The 24,503-nt window shown below is 34.8% G+C and overlaps 1 protein-coding gene across 3 annotated transcripts in view; it reads left to right on the top strand.

Annotated features, from left to right (window-relative positions):
* The window catches only part of SH3D19 (SH3 domain containing 19), a 207,934-nt gene that overhangs the window by 153,080 nt on the left and 30,351 nt on the right, over positions 1–24,503 (top strand). For all 3 annotated transcript variants that reach the window (XM_051965737.1, XM_051965736.1, XM_051965738.1), the window contains exons 8-11: positions 8,156–8,263; positions 13,373–13,485; positions 17,013–17,071; positions 18,790–19,054. In XM_051965737.1, coding sequence (XP_051821697.1) covers positions 8,156–8,263; positions 13,373–13,485; positions 17,013–17,071; positions 18,790–19,054 — 545 coding nt within the window. The remainder of the gene's footprint in view (positions 1–8,155; positions 8,264–13,372; positions 13,486–17,012; positions 17,072–18,789; positions 19,055–24,503) is intronic.

Raw genomic sequence — 24,503 nt, 5'->3', positions numbered from 1 at the left:
ATGTATTTGGAAAAAGAAAATACTATAGAAAAAAATTTTTAAATCATGTTGCAAAAGAAATTATAAATCTCTATACCCCTCCCCCCAAAAAAAACTTTAAGAAGAATACTTTTTAAAGGATGCTTCAATCTGTAGCTAATAAACATTAAAATGGAAGATAAAATATCCATATAACTAGATATATACAAAGTAGATGGAAAGTGATTTCAGAGAGGAAGCATAAGGAGAATAATTATTTTCAACAAATGTGAAAAGAAATTCAACTCAGTTTAATTAAATAAGTATTTATTAAATACCTGCTGTGTTCTAGGCACTGTGCTAAATATGAACGATATACAAACAAAATTTATCAATCTCTTTCCTCAAAAAACTTACATTCTGCATGATGAAGGGAACTAAATGTTTATAGAAGAGTATTCTATATGTACAATTAATCTGGGAATGAGAAAGATCAAAAAAAAAGGCTTCCAGTAAACCGAACTTCTTTAACTTTTTCCATTCCCAAACCCTTTTTACTTGAGAAATTTTTACATGACCTCTAATATATAGATATATAAACTAGGTATACAAATCAAACATTTACTGATCACAAATCATACTTTCATAATCCCCTATGGGATCAAAAATCACAGACCAATTTCTAAAGTGGGGTTTAGAAAAGCAGTTGAATGTAGATTAGGAATTCCAAGAGGCGAAGCAGGGCCAAGAACTTGGATACCTTCCCTTCTTATTCATTAGTTCTTCTATGAAAAAGAAATCTTGTCTCATGTGAAGAGTTTTGAGATGAACTTTATACAGAGCAGTCAGAGCAGGATCTGTATATCATAAGCATCATAAAAAAATACCTGAGGTACATAGCCCTCCCTATCAAATGAGTATTATTTTCTCCTCCCAGTAATTCTGAGTTTCTGGCCTTGATTGCAGGCTGAGGGGTACCATGCAGACAGGGAAACAGATGTAGCAATCACTTTGCTCAGTGAGCACAGCTGGGGTAGATAATTAAACAGGCCCACTCCTGCCAGGAGGCCCGCAGTGGTGCAACACTGAGACTCATTCGCCTGGCTGGACTTAGATGGGAAATTCATATTAAACACGCTCATTCCTAAAAGATATGTCGCATAATAACTGTGCATAGCCTCAGTACAAATTATTGGAGACCAGCTAAGGATCCACATGGTAATAAGGTAGGTAACTAAAAACTAACAGGTTTTTAGTTATAAAATCAAGATACTTCTGCCACTAAGACTATACAGTTAGAGCCTTCCAATTTGGGAAAAACAATTGCAAAATCTGCTTCTTCACATAATTTCTGAAAGTTGTACCAGACTTAGACATACAGAATTGAAATCACACTTAACCTGTATATATATATGGGGACCCATATAGCAATCCCCATTGTCTTATCATGGTGGCCTAAATTTCCATATTATTCCTTTGGGTCAATCCTCTGGTTTAATGATATTGAGGGTAGCTGTTAAAATGCAAATACTTTCCCAAAGGCAAACTACATGGAGCCATTATCAGTCTTAACATCTTAGCTTGAATTAGTTGCTCCATTCCCAGCTGAGAACATGGCCCTGAAGGAATGGGATTCAAGATGGGTAAGAGCTGAGGGAGGTAGTAGAAGAGGAAAGAGATAATGAAAACGGAGCTCCCTGTCCTGGTAGGCTCTGTCTCAGAGACTCTAGGGCAATAAGACGATATAAAAATGGGAAGGTAGACAGCGATGAAGGAGGAGTATTTAGTTTGCTAGGGTGAATATTGGAAACAATTTTTGCATGTATTTTGAAAAATAAGCTATTAGTATGTTTAAAAAAGTGAGCTCCTGGAGGGTAGGGATTATTTTTGCTTTTTTTCCATATCCCCAGTGCTTAGCACAGTGCCTGGCCCATAATAAGTACTTCATAAATGTTTCTTGACTGACTGACAACCTTCATAATGCCAAAATAACCTTTTTTTAAAAAAAAAAAAATCTGTTTACTTATATAATGTTCTAGGGTTCAGACACTAAACAGATTCTTCTATTTATAATAAAATAAATTGTATTCATCTCTTCAAAAAGAAAAAATGGGTAGTCAAAGAGAGCTAAAAACAAATTGCATTTATTTTACAATAACGTATAAAATGAAATCTGTTAAGGAGGAAAGATACCTCTCTTTTCTAAAAAAGAAGGGAATAATCATTTACATAGTGCTTAATATGTACCAATTAAACAGCTCTTTTGCTCCTCTTTTTGAGCTTCTTTTGGCTGTGGAAAGTAGTTGCTATTATTATTCCTATTTTATCGATGAAGAAACTGAGGCAAGCATTAAATGATTTACCTAATATCAAACAACTATTGTCTGTGGAATTGAACTTGGATCTTCCGAACTCCAGGCCTAATATTCTGTGCTCTATGCTGCCACCTAGCTCTCCAAGACGCCAAGCTCTTTGAGAAGCTACCATATTGTTGTAGAGTCTATTCAGTCATGGCTGACTCTTAATAATCCAAATGAGTCCATTTGGGGGAAAGGGAGGGTTGTGACAAAGATAGTGACATTATTAGCAAATGGGAAAGAACAGCTCAGAATATAAATGTAAAGTGATCTCTGACCTCTAAATCTAATAAATAAAACAATAAAGTGATTAATAGATTAGGTTAGATTCAGGTCTTCCAGAACTAAAATAATAGAAACAACAATAAATCACATTTTAATTGCATTTTAAAGTTTACTTTTCTCCTTGGATGGGACATCGTACAAGTATTATAGCTGTGTTAAAGATGAGGAATTTGAGACTTAGAATCACGAAGTGATGTAATTTGTAATTGTTAAAAACCAGCATTTGAACTTTTTCCCTCAGACTTAAAATCCAGGATTTTTTCCACTGTATCACATCATCTTTCAATTTTTCATAGCCAAAGGTAAGCCAGAGGTACCATTAACTTACATTATTTTGACTTTTCTTTCAAAAACATGTTATTAGATTCTTTTACTTGGTTGAAATATGTCTGGCCCTTCTGCCAATGGCCAGGTTTCCAATATCGAGATCCTAATACAGTCTTTATCTGTAAAATGAGAAGTTTAGACTGGGTGATCTCTTAGACTCTTTCACTGTGATTGTAGAGTTCTCGTTTCATAGCCCAGACTGAGTTCCTATAGACAGGAACCCATGATAGACTTCTCAAACTTGAGTCATGGCCCATGGCCCAGCCAGGAAGTTTCCTATAGAGTCAAATGGGGCAAGGAACATAAACTATGATATGATTTTCCAGGTTAGGGTCAAAGAATTATAGGAGACATAATTAAATCATAGACAAGTTGGTAGCGTGGCAAAGAAGGCTCTTAGGTCTCTAAGGAATGGTAAGTGTCCCAGATCATATACAGTATCAGCCCCCCACCCCACCCACAGCACTGACACAAACACATACACAATTATATTTTTTTTACTTAATAAAATTTTCAAATTATATGTAAAGATGGTTTTCAACATTCATCTCTCTAAGATTTTGAGTTCCAAATTTTTCTCCCTTCTTTCCCCAAGAAAGCAAACAATCCAATATAGGTTATATATATAATGATATTGGAATATATTTCATATTAGTCATATTGTGAAAGAAGAATCAGAACAAAAGGAAAAAATCATGTGGGGGGAAAAAAAACAAATCAAAATGAAAGTAGTATGTTTCTTTTTTTTTTTTTTTTTTATTTTATTTAATAATAACTTTGTATTGACAGAATCCATGCCAGGATAATTTTTACACGACATTATCCCTTGCAATCACTTATGTTTCGTTTTTTCCCCTCCCTCCCTCCTCCCCCCCCCCCCCAGGATGGCAAGCAGTCCCATATATGTTAAATATGTTGCAGTATATCCTAGATACAATACATATTTGCAGAACCGAACAGTTCTCTTGTTGCACAGGGAGAATTGGATTCAGAAGGTAAAAATAACTCGGGAAGAAAATCAAAAATGCAAATAGTTCACATTCATTTCCCAGTATTCCTTCTTTGGGTGTAGCTGTTTCGGTCCATCATTTCTCCAATGAAACTCAGTTAAGTCTCTTTGTCAGAGAAATCCACTTCCATCAGAATACATCCTCATACAATATCGTTGTCAAAGTGTATAATGATCTCCTGGTTCTGCTCATCTCACTTAGCATCAGTCCATGTAGGTCTCTCCAAGCCTCTCTGTATTCATCCTGCTGGTCGTTCCTTACAGAGCAATAATATTCCATAACATTCATATACCACAATTTACCCAGCCATTCTCCAATTGATGGGCATCCATTCATTTTCCAGTTTCTAGCCACTACAAACAGGGCTGCTACAAACATTTTGGCACATACAGGTCCCCTTCCCTTTTTTAGTATCTCTTTGGGGTATAAGCCCAATAGAAACACTGCTGGATCAAAGGGTATGCACAGTTTGATAACTTTTTGGGCATAATTCCAGATCGCTCTCCAGAATAGCTGGATTCGTTCACAACTCCACCAACAATGCATCAGTGTCCCCGTTTTCCCGCATCCCCTCCAACATTCATCATTATTTTTTCCTGTCATCTTAGCCAATCTGACAGGTGTGTAGTGATATCTCAGAGTTGTCTTAATTTGCATTTCTCTGATCAATAGTGATTTGGAACACTCTTTCATGTGAGTGGTAATAGTTTCAATTTCTTCATCTGAAAATTGTCTGTTCATATCCTTTGACCATTTATCAATTGGAGAATGGCTTGATTTTTTATAAATTTGAGTCAGTTCTCTATATATTTTGGAAATGAGGCCTTTATCAGAACCTTTAATTGTAAAGATGTTTTCCCAGTTTGTTACTTCCCTACTAATCTTGTTTGCATTCGTTCTGTTTGTACAAAGGCTTTTTAATTTGATATAATCAAAATTTTCTATTTTGTGATTGGTAATGGTAAGTAGTATGTTTCTATCTGTATTCAGACTCCATAGTTTTTTTTTTTTTTTCCCTCTCTGGAGTTGGTCAGCATTTTCCATCATGAGTTCCTTGGGATTGTCTTACCTTGCTGAAAAAAACTAACTTCATCATAGGAGATCATTGCATAATGTTGGTGTTACTCAGTACAATGTTTTCATTTTTCTGCCTACTCACCATTTCTTATAGAAAGATAGTATTTTGACCTTCATATATCACAGCTTGTTCAGCCATGCCCCAATTACTGGCTTCCCTTCAATTTCCAATTCTTTGCCACCACAAAAAGAGTTGCTATAAGTATTTTTGCATATATGTGTCTTTTATGATCTCTGTGGAATATAGACCTAGTGATACTGATGGATCAAAGTTTTATATTCCTTTGGGTAGAGTTCCAAATTGTTCTTCAGAATGGCTTTCTGTTTTTCTTCTAATCTTGGTTGCATTGTTTTGTTTGTACAAAATCTTTTTAATCTAGTGTCATCAAAATCAGAATAAGAAAACTATTGAACTAACAGATAAAACTAAGCTAGTCTTATAGGGGAATAAACACACACAAAAAATAAGCTTTTGATTAATTTGACTAGGAAAAAAAGGAAGAAAACTAAATTACCACTATCAAAAATAAATAAGGGTTAATTTACCACCAGTGAAAGAGAAATTAAAGCATTAATTAGGAGTATTTTGCCCTGTGATATGCCAATAAATCTGACAGCTTAAGTGAAACAGATAAATATTTACAAAAATCAAATTACCCAATTAAGAGAAAAGGAAATAAAATGATCAAATAAGCTCATTTCAGAAAAAGAAATTGAATAAGCCATCAATGAACTACCTAAGAAAAAAATCTCTAGGGTCAGATGAATTTTCCAGTGAATTCTACTAAATCTTTAACCAACAATTAATGCCAGTAATATGTAAATCATTTGGAAAAATGGACAAAAAAGCAGTCCTATCAAAAAACTTTTATGACACAAATATGGTGTTGATACCTAAACCAGGAAGAGCCAAAACAGAAAAAGAAAATTATAGACCAATTTTTGTATTGAATATTGATGGAAACATTTTAAATAAAATATTAGCAAAGAGATCACAGCAATATATCATCAGAATAATTACTATGACCAGATAGAATTTATATCAGGAATGCAGGGCTGGTTTAATGTTATAAAAACTTAGTGTAATTGACCATATCATTAACAAAACTAACAGAAATGATTATTTTAATAGAAGCAGAAAAATCTTTTGACAAAATGCAACATCCATTCCTATTAAAGCCACTAAAATAAGTGGTTTATAAAACCATAAGAATAAATGGAATTTTCCTTAAAATGATAAGCAGTAACTATTTAAAACCATCAGCAAGCATTTATGTAATAAGGATAAGCTAGAAACATTCCCAGTAACATCAGGGGTGAAACAAGGATGCCCATTATCTCTAAATGAAGCCCTCATCTTTTCACATCTAAACTATAGCAAAATTCTCCTTATTGAACTTCCTGTCTCCCTACAAAATAGATGATAAAATGATATTCTAAAAAGCAGAAGGCTAATCAGAAAGTTCCAGTGGATTCTTGTGTCATTGTGAAAAATACAAAAGCTTCTGTTTGGCATTTAAAATTTATTATGAGATATCTACAATGTACCTTTTGAGTCTTTTTAACCTATTCTTATTCATACAGTCTACATTCCAGCCACAGTAGTCTGCTTCCCATTCTACATATGTGATATTTCATCACCTCTCTATACCTTTGGACAAACTGTATCCCATATCTGGAATCCCCTCTTCATGGAATCTATTTTTTTTTTTGAGAACTTAGCTCAAGTGCTATCTCCTACATGAGAGCTTTTCTAACTTTCTCCCCATGCTTTCTGTGTCTCTTCCAATTTACTTCGTATTTACTTTGAATATAAAGGATGCACCAAACTCTTGGTGCAGTTAAGCACAAGTGCCTGACATATAGTCAGCATTTAGAAAACACTTATTGATTGATTAGTCCTAGGATTGTTTTTTCCACCATCACCAAAGTTAGATTGGTTGTAGTACTGGATGCCAAACCTTAAATAAGTCAATGTTTTGAGACTTAGTTTTCTCATCTGCAAAATGAAGGATTGTGTATTAGATAAACTTCAAGGTCACTCTCTAGCTCCGGCATTCTCTGATGCTTAAATGTTCACTGAAAATATGTTACTAGACTCACTATATAGCTCAATCCTTGAAGAGTTCTTAAAGACCACCTAGATTGCACATAACTTCTATCAGATTGCTTGAAGTCTTGGGGAGGGGGAGGTAAGGAAAGGTGAGAAAAAAATTTGGAGTAAAAAATCTTACAAAAATGAATGTTAAATTATTTTTACATGTATTTGGAAAAATAAAATACTATTGTCTTTCCCTCACATTTTATGATAAGGAAACCCAGAGAGGTTTTATGATGTGATATAGGTGATATAGGTTGTACTTAACCCACTTAGGATTCAAACTTAGATCCCCTGCTCTAAATCCTATCCAGTGATGTATAATACTGCCTTACCTTCTCTTTTCATCTCGTTAATTAACATGTTTGCATTCATTTCAGTGGACATTGAGGGATCTGATTTATACTTTTAAAAATATCTTTTTCTTCAATCAATTCTTAAGAATCTCCATAAGATTCCCTAAACAAAAAGAAAACTTAAATAATTAACAAATTATTTGAGATAAGAATATTAGACTAAAGTGAAAGAGAAGAATGAGTGGGGAGGGGATGCTAAAAAGTTATTGCATCTACCAAGTATGACTATTTGAAATGATATCTCTTTTCTTAGCCTTGTTCTATACTGGAAACTCTTTCCATTCTCTTTCACTAAGATTCTAGGAATTCCTGAGTCTGGTTACTGAGTGAGAGTATCTACTTGGAGTACAGAGTAGAGTCATTTACCACTATGTTCCAGAGAGGCACTTGCTAATTGACTGAATGGCCCTGGAAGGCATCTGGTATATGATTCAAGCTCTCACAGTCCTGAATCTTTCCTCTCATCATGGAGGCAAAAAAAAAATTATATGAATTATTTACAGTGCACTGAGTTATTTCCTTTCATGAGCTCCAACTTTGTTTTTTGTCCATGCAAACTGAGATTGTGTTTATCCATGAATAGCTTTCCCTGGGGCATGAAAAATATAACTCTTTAATTATGAATGAAGTTTTTGTTTGAGGCCTGTGTTAACTAAAACATGCAAAATAAATTGTGTTTTTCATTAGATCCCTTTCAGCTCCCCACAAAAGCTGAACCACCAAAGGAACGAGTTGTCCAACCAGCGCCCACGCGAAAGCCCACTGTGATCCGGATTCCAGCCAAACCAGGGAAATGTAAGCTCTCCTCCATCTTCTTTTGCTTTCCTCCTCTTCCATTCTCAAGGGAGATTTGCAGCAAGCATCAGTCTGTTATTATCACCTGCCACCCATTTTACGAGCAGCGAAAATATAAAATAATTCTTCACCTCCCTTTGAAAAAATTATGAAGTGTCTTAGGTAGGGGTGTGGACTAGATTACTTCTGAGAGGCTGCAGTGGTCACACTTTCTTCACTTATCAACATAGGATTTGGATTAGATGCCTCAAAGAATGCTTCTACTTCTTATTCCTATAATATTTCTATGAGGTCTCTTCCAATGCTGCTTTTTTTCATAGCTTTATTTTTCTTCAAAAAGCTGTTATAGAAGCATCGTAAATGTAGGCAACTACTGGTATGGAAATTTCCTTCTTTGAATAGGCAACTTAACAACAATTGTTAGTTCTAGCTCCTTGAGGTTCTGAGAAATTAAGGGGTAATCCTAGGGTCACACAGTCATTATATGTCTGAACCACGAATTAAACCCAGGTAAAGTTTTTAACCCCAGGGCCAGTCTTCTGACCACTATTCTAACTGCCTCGTGTGCAACGTCAACCCAATGAATAAAAAAATATTTCACAGTTAATTATATATTTTATTGATAGAAAAAGGTCATAGCTCTTTCTTTCTTTTCTCAGTGTTTTGACCATTTTATTTCTTGATAAATCCAACCTACACTGAAGCATTTGGAAAAGAGAGAAGGGTTGTAAAAAGAAAAATATTCTTATTGTTGCTTTTCTGGTATGATAAAGATCTAAGAAAAAGGGAGATACATTGAAATTCATGAATGGAAAAAGTTCATAGCCAAGATGTGGCTATAGATACCATAAGGAATAATAGAATTAGGAATTTTAAAGTACATTAATATAAAAGCCTGCATTTTAATGGAGCTCTGCGGCAATTCTTTTCTTTCCTTGATTTTTTTGTTATCATAACTAATAAATCTCCTGTGAGCTCTGATAAGTTTTAATAAGAGCAAAAGAGATATTTTGACACATTTCCCTATCTTAATCAAACAAAATACATGATTAGGTTTTTAAAATATGTAAACAATCAAGTCTACATCCTGATTCTTTTATCAGATGTGAACTCCTCTTTAAATAGGTCAATCAAGAAATAGTAGATTAGTTCCAAAATATTGAAATAAAGTTTAGCAATAGTTCAGTGAAGTGACTGATTTGTTGTTCAGTCATTTTTCAGTCACATCTGATTCTTCATGGCCCCATGTGAGATTTTCTTGGCAAAGATCCTAGAGGGGTTGGCCATTTCCTTCTCCAACTCATTTTTTAGATGAGGAAACCGAGGCAGACAGGGTTAAGTGATTTGCCCAGATTCACACAGCTAGGAATTGTCTGACGCCAGATTTGAACTCATGAAGATGAACCTTCCTGATTTCAAGCCTTGTGAATAGACTGCTGGGCCTGGAATGCTTATGTCCAAGGAAGGATGATAATAAAATGTTTGTGTCCAATGATATAGCTTGGATGTTCTTAAAATAATGATGATCCCCACCCATCTCCACCATCTGTAGCCTCTACTTAAAGCAATAACATCTGTATCTCTTTCTTTAGGATCTTATTAGCCAGTCCATACCTACCATCTCCTCTTTGTATCCCTGGTAACTGTACCTTTTAAGCCTTCCTGAATTCTCTCTCACCTGCTTAAGAGCTTCGGCTTACTTAATGTTCTCATGACTTGTCCCCAGAGTTAACATTGGTAGGCTTTCTTCTCACTCTTTCAAATTGCCCCTTTAATTTAATTGTTTTGATTTTTCAAGAAAAGCACTATTCAAAATGAAGGTGTGAATTGTAGCCTATTGATATTTTGCTATTAAAAGTTGGGGACTAGGAAAAGAGGAAGATTTAGAGAATTAACCAGAGAAATTGCTCGGGGAACCACATGTTTGAATGCTCTCGTGATGTGTTTAGAGCTCTTACACACCCGGAGGCTGACAGGGCAGAAGAAATGCAACCTCAAGTGTCTCACTTAGGAAGTTCTCATTGTCACAATCTCTTACACATACTAGCAGATTACCCTCTTCCTCCTTGTTAATGGGAAAATACTAACCATAGGTATAACCCACAATACACCTGGGAGAGAGGATGCACATAGATTTCTTGGCCACCTTCCCAAAGATTGTTTTATTAGAAAACACACAGAGAGTCCTATGTCAAGGACAAATCCCAAGGCTTCCAAACACCTTACCATACCTTTTCCCAACCCCAGAGATTTCCTGGAGTCTGACTCGCTCTTAAAAGCAATTGAAACTACCTTGAGGCTTCACTGTAGCAGCCCATCTGTTGGTACCAGCAGTAGGATGAATTCTTCCAGCTCCTTAGGTCTCCCCATTATATGCCTTCCTGTCACACCTAGAGAAATAGCATAAAACAATCAGTGTCTTAATGCTCTGCTTTGTGGTCATGCTGAACCAATTCTTTGTTCTCCTATTTAAACCACTTTCTCTAGCCTTGGTGCTGATATTTATAGATGGGGTATAGTGGGATGTAGTCCAGAAGAGCCATTTGTATTTCTTTGTAATAGGGAGTTTGAGCTTTTATTGTTTTACCTTGATGCTAGTATTCTAAATATTTGCAGACAAAATATGATTTAGTTCATGACATATGATATAATCTTCAAACATGGGACAACAGGGAGGTACATGAATAGATTGTCAATCAAGAATTGGGTAAAAAAGCATCCTATTGCAGGAACAGAAGAGAAGGTGAGCCAGTCATGTGTCAAGAATGAGCAGTAATGAATGGAGAGTGATATGTTGCCATCTGTGCAATGACAAAATATCTGGGAAAAGACTTTTAGCATGTTGGAAAAAACCCTGAAGAGGATTTATGGGAGAATGTGGCCAAGAGTTTTATGGATGGGTTACAAATCTACTTCTTGGACCACATTGTTGAGGTCACAGCTCAATTGAAATATCAAAGTAGAAAAACACCACAGAGCATGTCTGCCTATGGGGCTTAAATAAAGTTGCTTTCATATCCTGAATTTTCCCTCACGTAAAATGGTAGTAAAGGCCCTGAATCATTTTAAGGAACATTCTAAGGATGTACTACTAAATAATAATAATAATAATAATAATAATAATAAGAGCAACAACAATAATAGAAAGCACCTGAGCCCTCATGGCCAAATACACTCTGTAATGCAGGTTGGAATAAAAGAGAGAACCTGAACCTCCCCTTTCCCTCCTCCTCCCAACTTTCAGACTATTCTTTCTAGTCATATAAACAATTAGTCCCTAACACTTCTTGTTGCTATGGTTATAGAGCTCATCTCCTAGCATCTTTGGACTCTGGAGAGAAGAAGGAATGAAGTTCTCAAGTGACACAAGTAGTTGGAGCTTGGCAGGGCTAAGGAGAGAAAAAGAAAAGCTTTATGATGCTTTCAGGCCAGTGATGGGAACAGGCACAATTATCTGGGAAGACAGGAACAAATACTGCCAGCCAGCAAGCTGTCGTCTCTGTAATGTTACATTGTACTCTCTGGATTTTTTATGGTTCCTTATAACAGTACTACAGTCTAGATATCTGCCATCATTTCTTGTTAAAGAATATGGTACAGGAGAAAGAGTGATTGATTTGGAATCTCAGGGCTTGAGTTCAAATCTCAGGTCACTTAGTTAATATGCAGCTGACCAAGGGCAAATGATTTTGCTTTACAACATTTCCTCATTTATTAAATAAAGTGATTAGACTAGATAAACCTTCCACCTCTAAATCTGTCATCCTGTAATTCCAAGGTGAAGAGTAATTTCATTTTTTGGTATAAGGACAGCTATAATGATAGGGAGTGATCTAGCTGGTCTAGAATTACTATAATTTAATTTACTAAGCAGTGCTATTTATCAGCCTAGGAAGCCCCTAGCTTTCTTTGAAGCATTTTCTTCAGTCACTGACCTTGATATTATCTTCCTTTGGGGGAGTGGAAGGAGAATTGCCTTCCTGTCTAAGAATCAGACAGGAAGCATCCAGTAAATTATCCTCCTGTTTTAGATTTTTTTTCCACGTCAAGTGGAAGCAAGGAATTGTCTCTTGAAAAGAATCTTTTTATCCATCCTGTAATTCTTATATGTGTCTGTGTATATTCTCCTCAAGGCATGGTAGTGGGCTTGGCTTCTGAAATGGTCATGCTAATGGAGCATGAACTCTGACAAGTCCCACTATGCTGTATGGACTTCCGGTATGAATCTTGTGGCACTCCGTGGGGCTTCTTTAAAACTCAGCCTGGCTACATTTGAAAACCTGGTCAAGTTGGCAGCAGTAACATGGTGAAGAATTATGGGATCATATACTTAGAACCGAATGTTAGAAGCCACCTGAGCTGTTGTGCACATGGCATTGTTTTTTGTTATTGTTTTTTCCCTTATTTTGTGTTTAAGTTCAAAATTACTTATTAATTTTTTTTTTGGAAAGCCATATGATTTGACCCTCTAATTTATAGATGAGGAACTTGTCCAAAGTCACACATAGAAGAGGTAGGATTTGAATTCTAGTTCTTTGGCCCCAAATATCTGGTTTTTCCCACTGTACCACATCCCACTTTATCTGCCAAATCACAAAGGAATTGTAATATGCCTCATGAAGTTGGGTGTTGATGTTACTGTTTGTTAGTGCAGTGATGTGGATAATTAGGCCTGGAGGCCTCAACGTATCATATTATTCCCCCAACTAGAGGATGGGTGTCAAATACATGTTCAACATAGTGTTCTTGAATGTTAATTGTCATGTATACTTTTAATATATTTTATGTTTAATTATCTTTGTACATGTTACCTCCCACCCCCATTGTCATTAAAATATAAGCTTCTTAAGAGGAGGGACTGTTTGAGTTTTGAACACTGCACCCTTAGGCCCTAGAATAATGATTTCAGTATTGCAGGAGTGCTTAATATATATATTGAATTGCATTTGACATGCTTTTCCCACCCATCTGCCCAAGCGTAGACTTTGTGTATTTTCTTAGGATCGCCATTTCCTCAGGCAAAAGTCCTGTAAGGGTATTCACATACTTTTTGAATCTTACAAAGACCTAAAATCATTTTAATGAAATGAAATATTGATGTTTTTCCAGTGTTGCAAGATGATCCGCAGACACCCCCACCTCTACCTGCTGAAAAGCCTATTGGAAATACTTCTGGCACAACTTCTGGAAAACCCAGTAATGCTGGCAGAACCAGATGCTCAGTAAGTAGTTATCTTTGTGGTTATCTTAATCTGAATGCTAAGATATGACAATTCTGAATGCTTAGTTTATTGTTAGATTTACACCTTGATTATTTTAGCATTAGCACAAACAACACTGTCCTGAAGTAACAGAAGGATAAAATATCTGAAGGATATAACAAGTCAGATTATGTTATAATAAATAAAATTACAATGAAAATTTAATATCTTTAAAATAAAATTTTATTACTGTCTTTGTTTATGTCACCAAAATTTCACTATCTCTCTACCTAGTCTCATTTTTAAAGGAAAATTTTAAAATGTTTAATTTTCCCAAAAAAAGGTTAAAAATATATGCAATATCTCCTACCCTTGGCCCTTCCACCTCCACAGAATGGTAGAAATGTAGATATCTTCTCATATATTTTCTTTGAAGCATGCTTCTTCTATTTATTTTACTTCTTCAAAAAAAGAACAACAATATTTTATTTCACTTAATAGTCACTTAACATTTTACGTGTATGACACAACAGATTTTGACTTGCTTGTTGACATCCATTATAACAAGGTTTGACCTGTACAGACCTAATAAAAGTGATTTTTCAATACTACTACTGTTACATATGATCATCCAGAGGCTTTTGACATTTAAGTTGTCTAATTCATTGACTTGGAAATTTGGGGGGAATGAATATGATTCATGTAGCAATTTTTTTTACCCAAATTTTTAAAAAGATAGTTATTTTTAGATGCTATTAACACTCTTATGGATAAGGACAGTCAAATTGAGAGAGGTTAAGTGACTTTCCCATTGGATTTAAACCTAATCTTAGTTAGTATTAGTTGTTAGTATTATTTCTCTTGTACCTTGTAGCTTACATAGAAGTTAATCCAAACTCACCCATCTGGAATGTTACTGATTCATTGCATTGGTTGTAACTAACCTAAATCAATTGGAAGAATCTGTTTCAGAATTTTACTGAGAGCCCACCCCTCAGTTTTTAGAAAAGCAATGAGAGTTTCCACACATCCCTGTGAGGTCATTGATATTCTTTGAGTGGCCAGATTTTTAAATGAGATTTCAAATCTCATAGCAGTATTTATCAGAGGGCAGAAATGGTCAGAAGAGTGTTCACAAGGCATGGATTATTTCTGGGACATCAAAGAGTTTATGAGCTGCTGGTTTGCTTCACTACATTAACCGAGGTCATTAGTGAAGCCAAGTTTTAAGACAGGCTTAATTCACTTTTTAAAAGGGAAATTTTTTAAAATTGAGACATGCTTACATGATTGAAGCTAATAGGAATTCACTATTTGATATTTAAAGAAAGATGTAAATATTCAGTAGGAACTATTAAAAACATAGAAGTAAATTTTACTTTGTTTTTAAGTTGATAAAATGGAAACAATCCTAGAGTTTGGTAACACAGATTATATTGGGACCATCTTTGTTTTTCCTTATGGTGGCTAGAATTTTATTTATTTGAAGATCACGATGGTTGCTTTCTGACCTATGTGTCTGTGTTGGCAATGATTGTCCCCAAAAAAACTGAATGTGAGATGAGAAATGAGATGGGATTCAATAAATCAGGAAAAGTAAAATGTATCCTTAACTTTTAGTGATTTTCAGAAGTTTCTCCATAGTCATATTACATGGAAGTAGTTGAGGAAACCCAAAGAATGAGCCCTTTGTTTGACTTCCTCACATGCAGAACTAAAGTTTGCCCAGATGCTCATTTTATCCCCTTTTAATCTACATCCCAAAGTAAGGTAAATATGAACAAAAGCTACAAAGAGAGCTAGCTTTGAGATTCTGTAGGAGTCCATTTGATAAAAGACTTGAAAACCTTTTCCATATAATGCAGTTATGATAACCGATGTCTTCTATGTCTTTTAAAAATCTGTTATTTTAATAAATTTATATCCCTTAGTCTAACAAATCTTTGTGGTTTTTTTTTTCCTTTAGAAAAGGTTTCTTATTGCATTTTGTATTTCCTGTTTCTCTCTACTTCAATTTGCTCAAAAACCATACCAGCCACATTTTTCTCTTTGAATGGGAAGTCTATCCTTCTTCCTATTATTCCTCCCCTCCATCTCCATTACTTTCAGATCACTTTCAGTTTTCCTTTCATTCTCTTTCTCCTTTAATTTTATTTTCCACTCAAACACCTTCTTCCACTTTTTTCTCTTTTTCCTGAAATAACCACCTAACCCATGTCCTTCTTTCTTATGGGTCAGAGAAGCCTACTTTGGTACAAGCTCTTAATGGATAGCATTGAAGACTATTTAGAAAGCAGATGTCTACCTCCCTGAAGCAAAACACACAAACAACCATCTTTCATGATCATTTGAAATCTTAAATGTTCAAATGTAATATATTGGTATTTTTTTTTAAAAGATCCACAGGGTTCATAATAATGTGTTTGGTTTTGTGCTCTAAAGATATATAAAGAGATCATGGTTTCTGTCTCAAGGAACTTTCAGTTTAGTTTGTAAATATGTAGGGCTGGTGTGGATTTGAGGTATAAAACAATTAACAAGCATTTAGGAAGCTCCTACTAAAAGTCACACATTGTGCCTTAAGGATAAAAAGACAAAAGTGTAATATTTTCGGCCTTCAGAGTACTTAAATTCTAATGAAGGAAACAGATATATGCATATGTAAATAGAAGCAGAATATATGAAAAATGACTTCCAGGAAGGTTGAGGAAGAAGGGTACCAGCAGCCAGATCAAGAAAGTCTTTCATTGGCTGATTCGTGTCAGTTCCCAGAGTGACCCTGCTGTACTCTGGACATCTTCCTACAATGCCAATATTTCTCTTTCCTTTCCATCTTCTTTTCCCCAGAATTTCAGCCTCTTGCTTTGCGAACAATAATCAAGTCAGTGCCATCATTCTTGGAACTCCATTTAACATTCTATGATTTCCCAGTCCAGAATACTCTTCCCTGGCAACCACTCTCATGTGCTTCCTTCCCTATTTAGAATATAAGATGTTTGAGAGCAGATTCTGTCTTGATTTTTGTATGGCTAGGTCCTAATTAATGTGAATAATGAATCCCCTAAGTAGTTACATTATGTGAATTTGCACTGCATATTTCTATTGAGACAGAATCACTTTAGGGGATTCATTATTTGAACTAATTGGGAGCTAGTTGTGTTTTGTATCCCCAGAATTTAGCACGTTGTCTTGCACATAAGTTCTTAATGAATACTGAATTTATTCATACAGAACATAGCACTTGAGTTGAGTTTAAGATTAAATCAGAGGTTCCAAAAGGTAGAGAGATGAGGAGGGAAAGCATTTCTAGTCATGGAGCACAACCAGTGCATGGTACAAACGATTTAAGTGGAAATAGGTCAAGTGAGTAATGATTTTAACTCTTCCTACGTTGTTAAAGACTTTAAAACCTCAGTTGTGTTTACCTTTATAGATCAGCCCTAAAGGTTTTAAGCAAAAATTGCCTGTTCATGGAAGTTAACAGTTTAAATTTAAAAATTCCTAACAGTGATAATACATTCCTAAAATGTATTCTCTAATACTTATAGGATTCTGAGTCCTCACTTCAAGCAGGAAGTTCTTCTAAAGGACCTGTGCTGCCTCCAAGGTAGGTTTTGGAATGCGGTGGTTACTTGCCCACAGACTACTTCTTTTTTAAAATAAAATTACTTTTTTCATTATGAACTTAGTGATCATCAACAAAAATAATTCAGAGTGTAAAGGAGATGCATCTGAAACCAGGAACTCTTCTTATATAGTTAGTTTTTCAAGTCTATTAAATTCATCAAGGTAGTGTTGCATATGAAACCAGGAACTCTTCTTATATAGTTAGTTTTTCAAGTCTATTAAATTCATCAAGGTAGTAACAAAATTTGCCCCATTTCAGGACCTTTCTGAACATCTTTTTGCTTTCTTCTATTTTAATGACTTATTAATTTTTTCCATCTCTCTAACTACCCACTTACCTAAATCTTCTCTCCTCTAACCAAGTTCTCCCAGAGCAAATAAACAGTCAAGCAAAATAGACAAATACATTAGCCATGTCAAAAAACATGTGTCTTACTGTGAGCCTCCATTTCACCATCTCTTTGCTAAGAGAGAAAGAAAGCATGTTTCATCATTGTTCTTCTGACATTAATTTGATAAGAGCTTGTAACTCTTTCATACTTGCTTTCCTTTATATCATTGTATTCATCATACTTCTTTTTCTCCTGATTCTGCTCATTTCTGTCTGTCAGTTCATCCCAAGTTTCTATGAGTCTTCCTTATTTGTTATTTTTAATGGCATAATATTATTCCATATAATACACAATTTGTTTAGTCACAGCAAAGAGCATTTCTGGCAATATTTTTGTACGTATGGACTGTTTCACTCTATCTTTGACTTCTTTTAGATATATATGTGATTAGTAGCTGTAGTACTGCTAGGTTAAAGGAAGTTTAGTGATTTTGGGAGTATAATTCCAAATTATTTGCCAAAATGGTTGGATCATCAAAGATTGATTCAGCTCAGAAGTTGAGAAATGTTTTCTTATCAATGAGCTTTATTACAGAGTTATTTGGAAACTCATTTCCTTCTACAATTTGAGCCTTGGAATTTCTTCTCTGAAATAAAAGACAAACTTGAGCCCTTAAGTAATTATGACAGGAGACTTTCTCACTGATCATCTTTCCAACAATGTCTGAGGGGGTTTAAATGGAAGATAAGCATATTAAAGATAATCTGTGGCATCAGAAATGTTTAAATAGTTAATGCCACAATAATAAAAAAGTGATTATGCAAGATCTCATTTCTATTAAAAGAGCCAAGCCTTTCATACTAATAGGATCATCCATGTTCAGTTTCTAGGACCATCTTGTTTTTAATTAATCTAAATTCGGGATTTAATAACAACTCTTATAATGTAAAAAACAAAATACTTATTCTAAACTCTGGCACAGATGCCTTATATCTTCTTATAGATTTTCCATCTTGGACTTTGGGAGAAAATGCTTAGTTTCCTGAAATAGTCTCAGTGTGTTTAAGAGCAAATGAGGCCTTAGAGAGCTCATGATAGTAAATGCTAGTTTGTCTTGAACTAATGAATCTCTAGTGCCAGATAAGAGGAAGCTGGAACATCGTGGCATTTTTCTAATGCCATAATGTTTAATGCTGCCTTCGTTTGCACAAAAGTTGCATATCCTGCATGTTTCAGAATGCTTCAAGTGCACTGACTTTGTGGATATGTATGAGTGCATATGTATGTAGTTTATAGAGGGGTGGGGAGGTTTCAAAATCAAATAGAGGACAAAAAACTGATTGTCAATCTTGACATTGATGTACAGACCTTTAGATGGAAAAGTCATCCCAGCTCGACCTCCTCCACCAAAAGGGGCCCCTGGGAGGCCACCTCCACCCAAGCTCTCTGGACCCAAGGGATCTTCTCAAAAACAAATTTTTGGTCGCTCTTCATCAGATGTAGATCTCCAGAATAAACAAAGTGCCTTAACAATGGAACTCACAAGGGCCAAAAGCCAAATCTTACGGAAACAAGAACCAGTGTTGCCTCCTCGACCCAAACCAGGACACCCTCTTTACAAGAAATACATGGTAAATTACTCTCTTCTCTTATTTTAGATCAGAAATCATTTAACTAAAGAGTTTCTCAGAAACAAATGGAGGGCACAACATTTCTTAGGAAAATAGACTGGTAATTATAGAATTGCTCATGTGCTCCCTTAAGTGAAGCACAACTATTTTTTAAATCAGGATTTAGTTCTTATTAGAAATATAGAGGAGAGAGGGACCATAAACTGCCATTGCTCATGATCAGAAAGAGACAATGAAATCTGACCTGATAAATCATGGAAGCAATCCTGCCTCCATCACATATATGATCTCGCATAAGTCACATAAATTCTTTGAGCATGAGATTCATCATCTATAAAGTGAGAACATTGAATCAAAAGGTAGGAGATCTCTAAAGTCTCTTTCTACTTCTTTATCTATGATCTTACCATAGTAATAAAGGATTATTGTTGACTGTTATCATTTGTGACCCCTAAGTAAATTCTGAGGTAAAGTTAACAACTTTAAAAAAGAAATTAAACAATTCAATTGAAAGTATTTTCTCATTAAGAAGAAAGGAATGATTTTGCACTCCTTTTTTCTCATAGCCTAAAAGTCTAACATTAATGGTTTTCGTCATTTTGAGTTTTTGTTCCTCTTAACAAACTTAAAATTTTGTCAGTTTCTCTGTCAATTAAGCACTTACTTTGTGCCATACATAAAATAAGCCCTGAGGATAGGAAGAAAAGCAAAAATAATTCTTGCCCTCAAGAGGCTTACATTCAGAAAGGGAAACAAAAATGAAAATAACTGCAAATATAAAAGATATCAATCAATAAATTAGTCTATTATTTACTAAGTGTCTAGTATTAAGAATTGAAACAATTCCTACTCACAAGAAATGTAATTTCTAATAGGAAAGCCAAAAAAGCAAATATATAAAATATACAGTATAAATAAAAAATGAATAAAGACAAATAAATTCAAACTAGTTGAATACAAGATAGTTTGTAAAGAAGGACACTAGCAGTTGGGTAAGTCGGGAAAGATGTCATACAGAAGACTGTGATTGAGTTGCATTGAGTCTTGAAGAAAGGAGATTCCATAAAGTAAAGATTAGGAGAGAGTGCTTTCATGTCTAAGGAGGATAGAAATAGAGGTGGAAGCCAAGTGGTTAAGGGCTTTAAAAGCTAAAGAGGGCAGAGTTTCTGAAAGGAAGGCATTGGCATCTGGGAAGCCTGGAAAAGACCTTCTGCATCGTGACATAGAGCTGAGTCGTGAAGAGGGCCAGGAAAACAAAGAGAGGAAGGGGAGCAGGGAGTATTTTTCAGGCATGGATGACACTGAGTGCAAAGGGATAGATACATGAAATATGATATTTGTGTGAGGAAACCAGTATAGTTACCCTTTCCTCAGTGTAACACCACTGGGATCTGCAATATCCATGGAAAACCGAGTGTCATTTGCTTGTTTTTATGTTCTTTCTATAAACTTCAACTTTTTACTTTAATTTTTAAAAAAGAAATTGCATACATTTGGGGTATTAAAAGATAAAATATATTGATAGTATACAAGACTATTCATATATTTTATACATTTCTGAGTTTCCAAACTTTTTCTGTGTTGGTCTTTGTGTGTCATCTGTGGCTTCCACAAAACTCCCTCAAAGTTCCCATTTAATTTCTTACTCCAACCTGCGATATATCAAAACTGCGATGGAAAGGGGATAATTGTAGTCTAGTAGTAGAGTAGAATGCTAGAATGAGTAAAGAGAGGATGCATTTGTTTTTAGCCCAGCAATTCTTGAACTTTTTACTCTCTTGAATACACCATTGAAACTTTTGTTGCTACTCTTATTGTATTACAAATTAAAAATAGATACTTTAAGATATATTAGTTCATTTTAATATAATGATAATAAACTCATTACTCTAACAATTTCATGAAAAAATACTTTATTTTCCCTAGAAAAGACTTTAATGAGAACAACATTGTTTTATATATTTTTACAAATTTTTAACTTAATAGAAAAAAGCTGAACTCTCATCTGCTTCTCTGTTCAATCTGTTGAAATATATGAAGCTTTTGGTTCAAGTATGTGGAGAAAATACAGCTTCACATAGATATGTGGTTGGAAAAGGTAGGAGTATTTTAATCAAATAACAGCTTACTATTATTATGAAAACAGTTTTGACTCTAAGGGATCTTCTGAAAATAGGAATGCCCACGGGTCCAAAGACTACACTTGGGGAAACGCTGTTCTCGACTGTATCTCTTATTCTAGACTGTATCTCTTCCCTGTTCAGACTCGGTTGTACTGGATTAGGCTGGGATAGACCTAGACCATTGCTTTCACTTCTGTAGTAGCTATGTGACCATTGATAAAAGCATTGATAGATAACTGTGGTTTCAGTTATAAACCTTTAACATTAAATTTGGCAATTGTCATTTCCATCCTCTTGGTGGGAATTTTTTCCTCTAGTAAAGGGAACAGAAATTTAATTTTGAAGACTGGTGATATTGATGATGGTATATTTACATGTCACTATAAAATTTAAAACCTTTTTTCTTTTTTTTTTAATTATAGCTTTTTATTTACAAGATATATTCATGGGTAATTTTTCAGCATTGACAATTGCAAATCCTTTTGTTCCAACTTTTCTCCTCCTTCCTTCCACCCCTTCCCACGGATGGCAGGTTGACCAATACATGTTAAATATGTTAAAGTATAAGTTAAATACTATATAGATAGATAGATAGATAGATAGTATATATATATATATACATGTCTATACAGTAAAACCTTTTTTCTTACAACACTTATAAGATCAGTATTTCTCAATATTTTAAGGTACAACTGTTCCTCAGAGTTGGCACTCCCTTACTTCCTTGCTAGACAGTCTTCATAGGCTGTTTGTTGTTTTTGTTGTTGAACATTGTTGAACAATAATGTTCAGTCTTTTCTGTCATGCCTAATTCTTCATGACCCCATTTGGGTTTTCTTGGCAGAGATACTGAAGTGGCTTTCCATTTTCTTCTTCAGCTGATTTTACTGATGAGGAAACTGAGAAAAATAGGGTTAAATGACTTGCCCAGGGTCACACAGTAAGTGTCTGAGCCAGGATTTGAACTCGGAAAGATGAGTTCCTGCTTCAGACTCAGCATTGTATTGAGTGGTAAGTACTGCACCAGTACAAGTGCAGTACTGACTGCGCCACCTAGCTGCCGATGTGTTATTAAAGGCCAGAAAATTAAATCAATAGTAGTTGTTCTAAAATTAGGTAGGCTAGTGTTGTAACCACAGACATGCAACTCATTCTGGGTTTTTCAGCTTGGGGAGCTATGCTGCTGAGGATATGTTCCTCTGGAACAGGTTCAAGACCTGGAGTCACTTTTATACTTCAAGGAGTACTTAAATAGCATGCAGGGGAAAAAATTATATCTTTTTTTTTTTTTTTTTTTTTACCATGGCAATTGGGTTTTAAGTGACTTGCCTAGGGTCACACAGCTAGGAATTGTTAAATGTCTAAGGCCAGATTTGAACTTGGGTCCTCCTGACTTCAGGGCTGGTGTTGTATCTTTTTAATAACTGAGGAAAGTTAGGTTCAGTGAGATTAAGTAATTTGTCCAAGGTAATTCAGGCAAAAATCTGTTCTTGAAAGGAGATCTTTCAATTTAAAGACTAACTTTCTTTCCATCCTATAATACTGTCAAAAACTAGTATTAGATTTAATTGTTCCTCTTAGGAATGCATAAATAAGTTTTTTTTAATTGAAAAATGTTTCTTATTTGTCACAAGATTTTTACTTTTTCTAGCCTTTATCACCTAATCTAAGCTGAAAGAATTCTTTTTTTTTTTTAAATCTAAAGGAACCATCATTACCAGACATGGGCCATAAATAAAATAACCATATTTTCAAAATCAAAAATTGGAGTATTATCTGACAAAGGAGATTGCTTTTGCAAAGGTTTGACAAAAGAACACTTTATTTTCTTGAAATCAGGGCAGTCCCAGGAAAATACAGATTGTTATGATTATTATATCCATAATCCATTTACGAAACTAGAAAAAAGAAGTTTCATTTATAATATTAATTCTGTATTTTGGACAATTAAAAGAAATTTATGAGCACAAAATGGTGCTATCTTTTCAGTAGTATGGTCATTATTCTATTCATTGGCAATTATTAATGCTCTCCCTGGTGTAATAGATGGAAGACTAGCTCTGGGTCAAGAAGACCTATGTTCAAGCCTGATACGGACTATCTATGTGTAAGTTACTTAATTCCTCAGGGTACCAAGTCTCTCTCAAATTAAAAGCTCAAGACTTGCTGATATATATCAATGGAGGCAATTCTGCTGGTAAAAACAGGCCCAATTTTTTTTTTAATCTTACTAAATTATATATTTTTTTCTAATTGTTCCTACCCTATTGTTATTATCAACCATTAAAGCTAAAATTGTGGAGATATTTTACTGAGGATCCTGAGTAGAAATCTAGGACAAATGAGGGGATCCTGGTGATAGAAAACTGACCCAGTTTTTCCACCTATATAGAAAATAACAATGTGTTTAGATATCACTTCACTAGAGCCAGAATTAGGACAATGACACACCCATGTCTTCTGTATTCATTGTGCTAGTTTCCTGAGTTTCTTTCTGGGTTTCCTCTAGTTTAAAATTAGTCTGTCTCTTCCTGAGGATCTCTTCCTGAGATTCGAACAAGTAACATATGAGGTTCTCTGATTTATTATTGTTGCCACATAATTTAAACATGTTATTTGGAAAGCAAACCAAGAAGTGGCACCATTCAGTCAAACCATAGCCAGAATAAGGAATTGGCAGAGGGATCATTTTAAAATCAGGGTGGGCACAGATCAGGGCAGGTGGAGAACATGAATCCCAACAGGTGTTTGGCATCAGGAAGAGTCAGAATCAAGAGAACATGGTTTAAGGCAGTAGGACAGCAGAGAAAGAAGGTGCATTGTATCAGAGAGGGCTTCAAGAAGAAGCAGTTCAGTACCTTGGACAGCTCTAGGGGGTAAGGAGAATCATTCTGAAGTGTATGAGTTTAGAGTATTCTCAGAATTCTCAGTGTGCCTTGTTTCACTTTATATGTGAAATTCTCCAGTTCCTGTCAATTCATTTCAATAAACATTTATTTAATAATAATAATAATAATAAACATGGTACTTACTATGTACCAAAGATATTTTGCTAGGATTAGAAATGCAAAATTAAAACTATTCCCTCCATTTAGGGAATTTGTATTTGACTGATTATTGAAGACTTTTTACCATTTATACAGATTCTGTCCTTATAGAATCTGGGAATCATTTTCATATTTTTGAGAACTTTCTATGTTACTTCCATATACATAGCAAAAAAAAAAAAAATACATATATATATGTATGTATATATATGTATGTATGTATGTATAAGAACCAGGGATGAGAAAACCACATCATCTGGCCTCTTGGAGGGTTCCATT

This window comes from Antechinus flavipes, chromosome 6, assembly GCF_016432865.1.
Source record: "Antechinus flavipes isolate AdamAnt ecotype Samford, QLD, Australia chromosome 6, AdamAnt_v2, whole genome shotgun sequence".
Taxonomy (NCBI): domain Eukaryota; kingdom Metazoa; phylum Chordata; class Mammalia; order Dasyuromorphia; family Dasyuridae; genus Antechinus; species Antechinus flavipes.
This window is presented reverse-complemented; position numbering and strand designations above follow the sequence as displayed.